Source organism: Amblyomma americanum, chromosome 4 (assembly GCF_052857255.1).
Source record: "Amblyomma americanum isolate KBUSLIRL-KWMA chromosome 4, ASM5285725v1, whole genome shotgun sequence".
NCBI classification, from domain to species: Eukaryota; Metazoa; Arthropoda; class Arachnida; order Ixodida; family Ixodidae; genus Amblyomma; species Amblyomma americanum.
Window position 1 is genome coordinate 156,575,109 of NC_135500.1, and position 13,266 is coordinate 156,588,374.

The 13,266-nt window shown below is 44.5% G+C and overlaps 1 protein-coding gene across 1 annotated transcript; it reads left to right on the top strand.

The window, feature by feature from the left end:
• Positions 1-135: 135 nt before the first annotated feature.
• Positions 136-11,233, top strand: LOC144130423 (cytosolic non-specific dipeptidase-like). Its single transcript, XM_077664346.1, has 8 exons — positions 136-282; positions 1,533-1,607; positions 3,846-3,990; positions 4,822-4,921; positions 5,738-5,909; positions 8,277-8,362; positions 10,274-10,434; positions 11,130-11,233. Exons 1-8 carry the CDS (start codon positions 140-142, stop codon positions 11,175-11,177), a joined length of 930 nt encoding a protein of 309 aa, XP_077520472.1. The 5' UTR covers positions 136-139; the 3' UTR covers positions 11,178-11,233.
• The last annotated feature ends 2,033 nt before the right edge of the window (positions 11,234-13,266 follow it).

Consider the following 13,266-nt stretch of genomic DNA (forward strand, 5'->3'; position numbering starts at 1 on the left):
TTGTTCGCGATTTAAGTTATAGCAGTCTACACAAGGAACGCTTGAGGTGAGCTAGAAAATTACATTGGAAAAAAAAAAGGCCTAGTAAATTTAGCTGAGACAAGCTTTTTTCTTTGCGTTTCAGTTCGTCTTCGATCCAATGAAAGAGGTTGGTTCCGAAGGGTTTCTTGAATACCTAAAATCAGAAAGTGCCTCCGATTTCTTCGACGACATCCACACCGTGGTCATCTCAAGTGGATCCTGGCTGTCCAGGAATAAACCGTGCCTTTCTTACGGACTGAGGTACGAACCGCTGCTCTTGTAACGAACATTATCGCATCATTCGTAGAACAGTGCTTTTACTGATTGCGTTCTGGGCCAATTATATTTCAAACAGTATAATAATGACCGAACATTCCAATATATTCTGGACAGTAATTCAATAGAAGTTGTTAATCAACGCATTTTTTTCGAGCATCGTAACATAGGATCGTATCAATCAATAAATTAACAGATTCCCTACGAGGTGCTTGTAGTTTCCGGCAATATATTCTTATAAACGCACCCCATTCGTTTCTTATGGCAGTCTTAACTCCTCGGTCCGAGCGCGGGACCAACTTTAAGGCCAAGATTTTTCAACGCGTCTCAAGTTTAGACCATTCTCTTCAATTTGGTCATAATAGTACGTTGCAATTTTCCGATGTTGCCTCACAATTAAGTGATGGCTAAGAAAGTTGGATGGACGAAGGTGCCCTACGTGCAACGAATGCATAACGCGCTAGCGGTAATCACATGCCACTGCCCTGAATTCATTCAGTGGAGTAGCTCAAGGGTTGTTTGTTTAATGTATTACAGTTTCTTCAATATCACATTCCCCCCCCCCCCCCCCCCCCCCCCACACACACACACACACAATAATGAGCTCATGCGCAGCTTATCCACTACAAGAATGGATGTGCCAGGTCCCGGCTTGAGAGACTGTTCCGATATACGATATTCAATTTCAGAAGTAGAAGGAATATAACAAGAAAATTAGCTATGGGGTTATACTTTGCGCCTTGCACGAAATGAAGTCTGTTGTAGACGGAAAGAATGAGAGCACCTTAGAAGAAAGCTCGGGGGATGCAAGAACAGACATCACGTGTCACAGCGTATCCTTTCTAGGCTTGGGTATTTCTTTACGAACATTTTGAACATTTGTTAGGTAGCACAAGAGCAATGGAATGCGTGCACCAGCGGCTCTTCAGTCGAAATAAATTATTCCGAATCTTGCTCGTATCTTCATCGAGCAACCAAAGAACAAGCCCACAGAACTAAGTACTGATTTTTTCATAGCAATAACGAAATGTTGCAGAGTCTACAACCAAGTTACTTGTTGCTCTTGTGAAACAAACGTGCTGTGCCTTCTTGACTTTTTTTAATCATACCGGACGCGAGAACAATAGATAAGCAGTGTACACAGGCCCGATGGCATGCGTGGCTTGTCATGGCTTGATGGTAGCTGGGCCCCCTGACCTGTTCACACTGCTCTTTTCTTTGTTTCTTCCCACTAGGGGCCTGTGCTATTTCCAGATTCAAGTAACCTGCGCCACATCGGACCTGCATTCTGGTGTCTACGGTGGAACTCTGTGAGTGCACTGTAGGAGAGATCGGCAGTCTTGCAAACGGCTCGTCAGCTAGGTGGCGTCCTCAGCGGGGAATCGAAAGAGAAGGGCGCAGGCAGCCTTTCATAATAGATTTCGCGGCAGATGGAGCGGTCACGAGCGAAAATGCTGTACAGTGTTTATCTCGATCAGCAGAACATGACAGCACACAGCTGCACGTCCTTTCAGCGCGTTCTTACGGAACTAGTGCCAATGCGCCGTGCGTGTCTAGTGAGGCTACTTCTTTTTCGCACGCACGTCATCGCCCAAGCGCTGGGCGTTCTCAGCTACACAAGTTTCGTGGGCGAAAGGAGTCTTCTTGAACCGACAGCACCTTTTCGGGGAAACCACCAACTGCTACCGTTCATGCACCCGTCTCGAGGCGCTTTTCAACCAAACGAGCTAAGTGCCCTTCCTTCCTTGCGTCCTTCCTTCCTTGCGTCCTCAAATGGTCCTGGCTCCTGCCATGTTCCCGCTTAGCGCAGCTCGAGGCCGACTTGAAGTTTGCGAAGTTGTTCGGTTTTGCCCTTAGAGGATGTCCGTCGACAGGACATCCATATAAGAGTCTATTCAATGGCTTTGTTCCGCGAATCTATAATGCGACATCATTGCGAAATGAATCTTGAGTCATTAGAAATAAGGCGGTATAAACTGCGCAGAGTGCTGTCCTTATGGCTGTTATAGACGTACAAAAACTGGGTTAGTTAGGTCACCTATTTCTTTAAACAAAATACGTTCACTTGAAAGGTGCTACGCTGCTAAGCAATTAGTGAAATTGTGTCGTGTTTGTACCATTCGAATCTTCCAATTTAAACCTTTAAGTTGTGTCTCGTAAAGCGCTAATAACTTGTTCGGTACGCCAACCAATTTCTGTTATGCTGTGCCATGCACAAAATTTGCTTTAAAAGGCAACTTGCAGTCGTGCTAGGTTATGGACACTATGGGCACCTGGGGTAGAGGTGGGCCCCAACTGTGTTCGAGCTAGACTGGGGCCCTGACCACGTGGGAATTTGGGGCTTAATGTTTGAATTGCCATTATTCAGAAGTGAAAGACAGGTTTAATTTAAAATATTAGCAAGCCCGAAAAAAGGGACACATAATAGAGATACACGCCTCATTTACGGTCATCCTTGAGTGGTAAAACTGGAAGTTTTCTACTTTCGCACTTTTACCTCAACCTGCACGCCTACTTTATGCTGTTCTCTTCTCTGTTCTGCACTTTATTGCATCGATATACAGGAATACTGGCTGTGCTATTTGACTGTATTTTTATATCATGCTGTCACTTACATTGTTTATTTTCTTAACCTTTTTTCGTACCGTTGCATTAATTTCTTAGTTGTCTTTTATCCTTTATTGATAGTACAATCGGAGAAGCCACCTGCTTGTTTTGTCATTTAAGACTTTTTTCTGTACATGTTCCTAAAATTTAATTCTGTACTTACAGTAAACTGTGAACTTTGAGCTTTAAAGCAGCGCGGAACGTTTCTTATTGCCTCTGGCGGGAAAAGTACGTGTTTTTTGTTTTAGTTCTTAGAAGGAAGGAAGAAGCAACGGTCCCTGTTTTGGTTTCCCAGAAAGAAAAGCGTCCGAAAGCTTTAGTTGTCTGCAGTGAACAGAATTACACTTCGCGCTGACAAGATGAAAGCCACGGAAAAAAAAATACAAGGCCTCCATAGACACGCTCTGCGCATGCTTATTAGTTCCTCACTGATCTGCAAGGAACCAGTAGGAACCAATGCTTAGGATCTATGATGAACTAGGGGCCTGAATAGGTGAGATCATGTCCGATTTTATGCTTAACAGTTATTACCACTGTGCCTATCGCCCACTACCGCAAAAGACACTACTGCTCTAACGAATTTAACTTTGATAATTGGCACAAAAAGGTGTAGCATCGAATTTGCGTCTAGTTTGCCTTTAAACTAGTCGCATACCAAACCATACGTATAACTGAGCCAATCGTTTTACTCAAAGTCAGCGACAAAGCTACTTTGAATATCTCTTCGTATAATAATTTTCATCACTTTCTTAATAAAAAAAACTTTGGTCGGCGGTGGTACAGCGCATCCAATCGCTACATGTGAGGTAATGTTCCGTGTAAAAATGTATCATGGGTTTACATAGTTTCGTAGCACGCAAATTCCGATTACTGAAAAATTCCGGCGAACACCGCCGCCTCATTGAACGAGTGTGCAGTCTAAGTTCTCTTTTTGACTTCAGCATAGAAGCTATGCCAGACGTGACCCATATGCTCAATTCTCTCGTCGATGACGATGGCTGCATCACAATACCGGACTTCAACGATGACGTTGACGATCTCAGAGCTGAAGAAGCCAAGATGTACGAAAACATCGATTTCAGCCGGGTATGACCTGCTTAATATCTGATTGCCGCTGCATTTAGGAAACTGGTCTAGCTCCTTAACATGCAAGTATAAAGTGCACATCAGCTCTCTGTGAGGTGAAGATTTTCACAACAAGCGGTATTGAAGCGAAGAAAATCATATCTTATCGCCCTTCGTCTAGTTGAAAAAGTGACGCAAGTTGTAAAGCATCCGTCTCCTGCTGAGGAAGTCCACTAATTCACCCACCTTGCTCGTATGACCGAAGCGCTTCTGTCATTTGAGGCTTTCAGTTCTGCACCGGATATGAAGGTGACTATTCCGCTGTTTTGGTCATCGTGAGTTTGCCTGATGATTTTTAAATCGGAGCGTTTATTCGACATAATTTTTCTAGCGTTAAAACCCTTCTTCACACTGCCTGCGAAGCTCGGTTACAACCACAACGCGGCGCCGATAGCAGAGCTCTAATTTGGCAATATATTACATTTGTTTACTGATAATATGTTTAATTTTTGTTTTCTTGAAAAAAAGTAGGAATGACTTATAGGGTTCAAGCCAGTTTTATCCGTCTCGGGAGCAGTAGCGTCGCTACTGGATATGTAACGCAATTAGCAGTTATGTCAGGTCTTATCATTCGGTGATTTTGATTCGTTTGTAAGTAACAATGATTATTAACAAGGCTCATATATAATAAAAGTCAGATCACGCTTAACCTGTAGACAGCGCACAAATTTAATAATTACTTTCACTCTCGTGCCTTAGTTTAGCAGTGTTAGAAATTGATTTCCTGAGCTCGAATAACCTGTTCTGACTAGCAAGACCGGACAACGTGCTCATAATTCGACCAATTCCCAGAATGCCTACCGTGAGGAACTTGGTGTTGGCGTACTACCCCATGAGGACAAGAAGGAGACGCTGATGCATCGCTGGCGCTGCCCTTCCCTCAGCATTCACGGTAGGCAAACAGCTTTCATGAACGTCTGTCAGCGGTTTGCGTCTTTCTGGCTCTCAAATTCTTGAAGTGGGGCTCCAGGTCCGAAGAACATTTGGCCGACTAAGAGCTGTAAAAAACACACTCAGCTTCATTGAACTTTATCCCACTAGCAATGAGCACTTATATATGCTAACAGTCTTAACCATGCGCCTAAAGGGACTGAAAATATAATTTTCCGATCAATTAGTTGCCCCTTAATGTTGTCAGGTTTACGAATTTCGCCCAAACCACAGCACGGGCAAAGTAAAAATATCATTACCCTGAAAAACACGGGAATGTTTGCTATACACTTTTCTATTTCGCTTTAAACGACTGCGAAGAGTGAATTAATTGCCTGCTTGTGATTGTTTCCGAACGACATACTGGATATAGCTAAAGTAGACAAATGATGATCTCGAGTTGTTTGTTAAGTGTGGTGGATGAACAGTTCAGTGTGAACCACTGAAAAATGTGAAAACTATGAAACAGGACCCATCATTTGCGTCTTACTGTGGGCTGGCTCAACCGTCGCCAGCTGTTTCGTAAAATTACAACGACGTCCTAGTACGGTTCCGGTTACTGAACTGAAAATTCTTAGGTTTTGAAAAGAGCTACCCGTGTACCACAAACAGGAAATATTTCTTCGAAGCCTAAGTATCTGACTGCATTAAACAAAGTACAATGCGACAAGCGAGCTTATGATTCCCTTATATTGTGTCTGTACTGACTATTTCTTCCTTGTAATCAAATAGAAGCGCATTATGGTCTATTCCGTCCTTCATACTTCATTCTCCCAAGGAATACACGGGGATTACTGTGGCCCCGGTGAGAAAGCGGTAATTCCAGGACGGGTGACCGGCAAGTTTTCCGTCCGCACGGTGCCCTACCAGAAATCCCAGAAGGTGTGTGAATGCGTCACCAGACACGTCGAACGCGAGTTCGCCAGGCGCAACAGCCCAAACAAACTGAAGTGAGTAGCTGGGCTTCAGGTCACACAAGTAAGGAATAGTGTATAGAGTGGCTGGGCTTACCTTGTCACGCGACTTGCGTTCAAGTCTACATGTCCACAAGCCATTTATTGCGTAATCAATAGGTATAATTCTATTCGAAGTTCTCGCAACGATTTCGGATTAGTTCGGCTCTGTAGTAATGCCACATCACGGTTACCTTTTCGCATAGAAAAATAAAAGAATTAGCAGTCTAATCCGTCTTACGCCAACATTACCCCACTGCAGGGATGCATGCATGCTGTTCAATGTCTAGATCTCATGCATGCACAAGGAACAGAACAAAGAAAATTGTCTCTAATAAAATGCACTCGTTTCATTACATCCATTGTAAGCACCCATCGATGACGTAGTGTGTGCGACATGCGTCTTTAAAATCACCGACTGTTATCAGCATCACGGCGCAAGTATTTCTTTTTAATTTCATTTACTTTACAATAGAGTCAAGCGTTCAAAGTAAGGTCCGGCCGGCGCATGCAATAAACAAGGACGCATGCGTTGGTACAAGCATATTTGGCGACATTTTATGGACGCGACGAGTCAACTCGACACACGAGGACTACCTCACGAAGAGAGAAACGTGAACAGTACAAGAACGTGCCAGTGATAACAAGGGCCCGTGCGTGGAAAGATACGAACTTTTGTTCGAGAGCAAGAGAGAACCCACGACAAAGATAGCCACTCTGCGCGTTTAGTGCGAGATTTTAGCAATTCTGTTGATATAAAGTGTCGCACTAACGGCAAGCTAACTATCAAGTTCCGTTTGAATGAGTGAGTGAGTGAAAGCTTTATTTATTTAAAAAGGGAAGGGAGCAGCGGTGGAGGGAGAGAGGTCCTAGGCTGGGTAGGCCTCCGCTACCCTCTGGGCCCAATCCAGTATCTTGTCCTGGAGATGAGGCGCTGGGCTTCTCAGGGCAGCCTTGCATACAGCCCCACATGATGAGGTCGAGATTAGATATGAAAAGGGGGGGGGTGCAGTAGTTACAAGCCGAGGAGGGCTAGATAGCTGGGTGGATGAAGTGGAGGGAGGTAGGAGAGGGAAGCGTGCGAGTCCGAAGCTGACGCTACAGAATTTCGTGATTCCGAGAGGTTTTGCGAACTGGAGGTGGGTATACAAGGCGACCGAGGCGGCAATGGTGATTGTCATAAAAGGAGAGAAGGCGGTCCGGTGCAGTAAGCGGGGCCATGTGGCTGAAGGCGTACTTAATGGCCGGCATCCGGACAGTGAAACCCCGGGCGCAGGATTGAGTCACCTCGTTACCAGCTAGGCCTGCCTGTGCCGGGGTCCAAAGAAATGTGATAGGGTGGGTTATAGGGTGTTTTAGAAGGAGGGACAAGGCTGGACTGTATATTCGGCACGCGCCAAAGTTCGGGCTTCAGAAAAACAGATAAGAAATAAAGGATAGAAAGAATAGGCGCGTCGCAACAACCGCGGCCCTCAGTGCGAATACTGCTACAACCGATGCCCTTAGTACCCCGAACCCTTCAACTGCTACGCAGGCCGTTGAAGCTCACGCAAAGGGGATATTCAACCGCACAGACATAGCCCCCTTTCATGAGCGTCAACTACCTGCGTACCAGTTGAAATGTTTGGGTATTCGGTGGTGCGTGCGGGCTGACCTAAAAAGATCTGCGGACAAAGTGAAGTGAAAATGAAGCGGATAAATGAATTCCTGAAATAAAAGCGTAACCCATTTGTGATTTTGCAGCTGCAGTCCGACTTCTACATATGACTCCCAAGCCCCCTCAATTCTTGTTCACTTTGGTTTGCGCTGTGAAGAATCCAACTTGCCAGCCATCTTTATACCATATACCTATATGTGTGTTGAGCAAGACAAGGAAAAGGAAATGAGAGGCTCATTATGACATAGATGACGGGAGCCAAGAGTGACCAAAACCAAGGAGCGTAGGGAATCTTTATTCTTGTATTCATGAATAAGAGATTAAGTGGGTAACAATTTTAATGATAATTGACCAGAAAGCAGAAAAGACAGCCACACGCCGCCATTGGATCCGAACCCACGACATACGAAGGTCGTGGGTTCGGCTCCCACCGGCACCATGGGGTCTTCTTCTGCTGCTTTGTGATCAATTATCATTAAAATTATTACCTGTGTAATCTCCCATTAATGAATACTAAAAAAAAACTCCCCTATTCTTCTTGGTTTCGGTCACTGTTGGCTCCCGTCATGTATATGCAATATACGTAGTGTTCCATAGTAGCACCAAGAAGTACTTCATAAAGTTCTTCAGATGCAACATTATACCGCATATGCTGTGTTCTCTGAGAAAAAAATGAGAACGACAGAAAGTTCCGCGCTTTTTTCTAGGATCACAGCAAGCACCTGCAGTGAGCCGTGGATAGTGGACCCGAGGAGCGCCCATTTCCGATCCGCTGCATCCGCTGTCAAACACGGTACGTGCAGCACTACATGGGCGTGGTTAAATTATAGGGGAGCCCCTGCAATGTCTCGAGAAATAATGCGCCTTAAAGTAGAGAAAACCTCCCACTTCGCAGCATACCTGCAATCACCGGTCAGTTTGCGGGCGATGAAAATACAGAATGCCAGATGCGGACATAGTAAGTCAGCAGAATACGGTATTCGGTTCTAAGTGCAATTACACCTGCTGCAGTAGAAGTAAAGGGACATTCTGTGCCCATGAGAAACAATATGAGGTTTCACTTGCAGAATGCGTATGCAATATCGCAGGAATTTCACTCGCCCACGGATAAGTTGGTTTGGAACGCTACGGCTTGCTCCGTTTACTTCTCTCTGTACGCGCGAGTGCGTTCTGACGGGGAGCCAGTCTCTTTGCTGCATCTGACGTGCATCTGATCCGCCGCCACTACGGCCGTCATAGCCGCGGTAAACGGAACGCAAATTTAAATTTGCAAAAGCATTTGCGAAGATATTGTGGACTCGCTTTTCATTAGGACTATGTGAAACGTAGCATGAGTAAGCAGTCGTATTAGCGCGCAAGCGCGGTAAACTTTATTTCAAGATGCAAATATTACAAGATTGTCAGAACCGTTCTCAAAGACCACGCAGTTATCACGCTCACGGTAAGCCATAAATATGAGCAGAGTGGCATAAAATTGCATGCCCTTTAGCGCATTCTCTAATAGGAATTTATTCCCCCAGAATAGAACATATAATTGATTTACGCTCAAGGAGGTTTTATCCAGACGCAGTGGGAATAATTGTTAATTCCTTCAAAAGTTGGTAACGGGTGCTTTGGTAATTTTTTTCATGCCTAGAGGAGAGTTTTAAATGTTCCCTCTGGTAAGTAATTTTAGAAACGTTTAAGGGCTCAATGAGGAAAGTATGAGAGTTCATTTTACTTAATTATGGAAGTACATTTTAGACCCCCTGCTCCCGTTATAGCTCTTTTTGAACTTTCTGCTATCAGAGGTCCTTTGAGGAAGAGCGCAAAGAATGCTATGCAAGATTTCCGGCTAGCAGAAGATCATTCGTATTACACAACAGCGCTCTTCGTTGCCAATACAAATAGAAAAAAAATCCATCTACTTTAACCGGATCCGGTCAGGCTTAAGTTGAAGCGGACCCTAACCTCCAAAGAGAAGTTGTCTGTTGCACATATGCTTCTCTAATTTACGACGGGTATAAAATCTGGGTCTGAACCAATTTTACTGGAACGTGATGGAATGCATGTCCAGAGCGTGGGAACTGAAACACTATGTGTCCCTTTGAAGCAATCATTTAGGTAGTTTCGTGTTTTTTGTGCATGATACTCTGTATTAGTAATCGTGGCTTCTTCTCGTGTTGGAGATGGGTGATATATAATTCATGGCTAGCAACACGACGACACATGCTACGGAGGAAGGATACTCAGGGGTGTCGGTCACACACATGTTTCGTTCCTGTATCTCTAATTTACCATTAAGCAACGGCGAAGAACTGATTTTTTAAAAGCAGTGCCTTCCTGCGGTATTCTGTTCTATGAAACCAGACCCCCTATTGAAAGCCTCTTTTGGTGAATGTCGGCGTATAAATAAATAAAATAAACAAAACTATGCATGCCCCTTCATCGCGCTTCCCATGAACATGGCATCTGAAAAACCCATTTTCGTGCCTGACGCACTAGCTGTTGTAGTTCATACCTTATCTGAACATGCTCGCTAAAACAGAAAATATTTGAAGCAGAGAAGAAAAAAAAAGATTAAGTTTGTTAGCTCAATAGTACTTCGATGCAGTAGCCCCAACAGTATAGTGTCCATACAACAATACGGCAGCCATGCGCATATATCTTTTCACAAGCTGTGGCGCTCACTCGTTCAGAAGAACGCTCCTTTCGTTCTTCGCAGTGTACGGTACGAAGCCCGACCTGATACGCAGCGGCGGCACCGTAGCTGCCGCAGCCGCACTACGTGACCACGTGACCGCCAACGTGATCCAGATGCCCATCAGTGCCTCCGATGGTTACTCTGAAAACGAGTACATCCCCATAGAAGATCTGGTTCGAGGGGTGAGAACAAATACCGCTCTTCCCTCACCGGCCCCTGCCCGCTTGCCCTGAACAGTTTGTTAATATTGTGGAAATCGAGTGTCTGGCTGGTATAGCATCACAAACAATTATGAAGTAGAATCACACAAAAACTATGACAGCACAGGCCACGCAGAGCGTTAAATGAAATCGGCCTTCAGCGCTTTCGGGCAATTGTCACCTCTTGTGCCCTGCTGGTGGTCATAAAACTTGTTCTTCGATGGTAGTCATCTATGTTTGAGTCCAGGATTAACGCATTGCTAGCCGATAGTGTGTTTTGTGCCGCGCTGTATCAAGCTGCCGAACGAGTAGCACGTCTCTGTTCAGCCTACGGATGTGTGGCAGGACCTACTTGTATTTGCTGGCATTCCAAAGCATTTCTTTTTTTTGCGTGATTATTTTGCAACTGTATAGAACAAAAATAGGAATTCTTTAACGAAAAGCATATGTATTTGTTCACAACCCTACGAGTGCCTGCTTAGCTCGGAGAATGAACCCGTATTCATTTGAATTCACTTAATCCTTTAAGATGACATAGTTCATCCTTTAAGATGACATGCTCAGATTCTGCAGCAAGACTTGCTTCTTAAGCCATTAAGATTCCATAGTAGCACTGTACAGTAACATTACGCAAGCCCGCATGATAGCCTCACCAGAGTTTACTATTTTTTTTTCAGGCTAAGTTGTTCGCGGCATACTGCTACGAGATTGCCAAGATGCCATGAAGCTGTGAGGAAAAACTAAGACCTTGGACTTAAAAAATAAAAGAAAAACTTTCACAACTACTTGTACCCTTCCAGTCCAGGTGCACATTTGTTGTCGTAAGAAAATTTAGGCCAACTTCTTCCGCTCAATATTTGCATTCGTTTTCCTCCTTTTTACAAGCTTTGCTAACGCGCGGAGGAATGGATTTTGTGACCCCCGCCATGTAGACCTAGTACAGTAAGCGTCATTTGGCCACCAAACAACTTGAACGATGGCCATATCCCCACCATTTGAGACTACCCTTACTTAATATATAATAAAGGAGACGCTATCATATTACACAACTAAAAGAAACCATCATTATCTTACCTAAGTTCCTAGTTGGACGTTAAAGGACATTCTAGGAATTTTTCTGTGTTTAAAAAAAGACACGAGTTCGGAGTTCGTAAGCACTGTCTTCTGCGTTTCGTACGCATTTTACGTTTATTTGTTTTTCTGTAACGTCAGCGGTTCCTTGTTTGCTTGTGCAGCGGACGTTACACCTTTAAAAGCCACTTTTATAAACCCTGCCTGATTCCTGTATGCGGACGTCGATAGCCAAAGGTATGAATAAGTGGCACTGCCCGCCAACTGCAGGAATTTGAAGCCCGGGAGATCTCACACAAGATGCTTCCCGACGCTGCGCTACTCTTATCTTTAGAGACAGCAATACCATATCGCCTTTTGTTCAGACGATGACCTGGAGCAATTTTAAGAGCGTGAGCTCTTACTGATCACTTTTCGAGATTTCGTGGGGTCTGCTACCAACCTGAGATAACGGCGCCATCTGTGGCAGCAACTACTCATCACGTTTCGAGATTTCGTGGAGTCTGCTGCCACCCTGAGATAACAGCACGATTTGTGGCAGCAACTAGAAAACAGCACATCTCGCACATCTCGCATTCCCCGCCGCGGTGGCTCAGTGGTTAGGGCGCTCGTCTACTGATCCGGAGTTCCCGGGTTCGAAGCCGACCGCGGCGGCTGCGCTTTTATGGAGGAAAAACGCTAAGGCGCCCGTGTGCTGTGCGATGTCCGTGCACGTTAAAGATCCCCAGGTGGTCGAAATTATTCCGGAGACCTCCACTACGGCACCTCTTCTACCTTTCTCCTTTCACTTCCTCCTTTATCCCTTCCCTTACGGGGCGGTTCAGGTGTCCAACGATATATGAGACAGATACTGCGCCATTTCCTTTCCCTCAAAAACCAATTATTATTATTATTATCTCGCATTGATACTTGTAGCGCCATCTACAAAAGCATTGCAGAAACTACCACCTGCCTTGTATCAATGATGACGTCACGGTCCAATATGGTGGATAAAGGTGGAACTATGTAAGTATGACGTCGGGGGACGAAATGACGGCATAGTTTCTCAGAAGAACCAGCGCAAAAAAAAAAACAACGGACAAGAAACAAGGAGGGCGACACGGTCAGAAGCGCTGTCCGTGTCGTCCGTGCTCGTGTTTCTTGTCCGTTGTCCTTTATGCGCTGGTTCGTCTGAGAACATGGCTTACCAACTAGCCCAACAACAAGCTTTGCTGGCATAGTTTCGGTTTCTCGAATCGAGGATGGTGGCCATTAAAATTGGTTAATAACCTTTTTAATGGTTAGGTTACCATCGAAAATTGGTCAAATAATCATTTTCGTTGTATCATAATCATAATGATTGTGATAATGGTAATCATTTATTCGTGCTTGTGCCAGCAAGTTCTTCTCAGAGGTTCAGTGCTGACATCTCTTAAACCCTAAACACCACATTAAGTTGTGGTGTTTATAAAGTCAAGCTTTATTTAATCTTGCAGTTAGGTATTTGAACTCCAGTTTTCAATGTTGTCTCATCGCTCTACTCAGGACGCTGGAGAGGGTCGTGGCGTCAGATTTCACTTATGTTAAAGCAGCTCTGCTGATCTCATACTTAGCTTTTTTATGCAAACGTTGGTCCTGCATTAGTTTCAAGGTAACTATGCAATATAATAAATCGTCAATAAACCTAAGAAATCGCTTTAGCTTTTTTTTGCGCGCAGATAAAATGTCAAATAAAGCAGCTGTGCGTACCCTATGCATCGAAAC

Bases quoted from the DNA above. Each gene is read 5' to 3' on its own strand.
- LOC144130423 (XM_077664346.1), top strand. From the start codon at position 140: ATGAAAGAGGTTGGTTCCGAAGGGTTTCTTGAATACCTAAAATCAGAA. The intron at 8,363-10,273 runs GTACGTGCAGCA...CGTTCTTCGCAG, and splicing joins TGCATCCGCTGTCAAACACG to TGTACGGTACGAAGCCCGAC. The intron at 10,435-11,129 runs GTGAGAACAAAT...TTTTTTTTTCAG, and splicing joins TAGAAGATCTGGTTCGAGGG to GCTAAGTTGTTCGCGGCATA.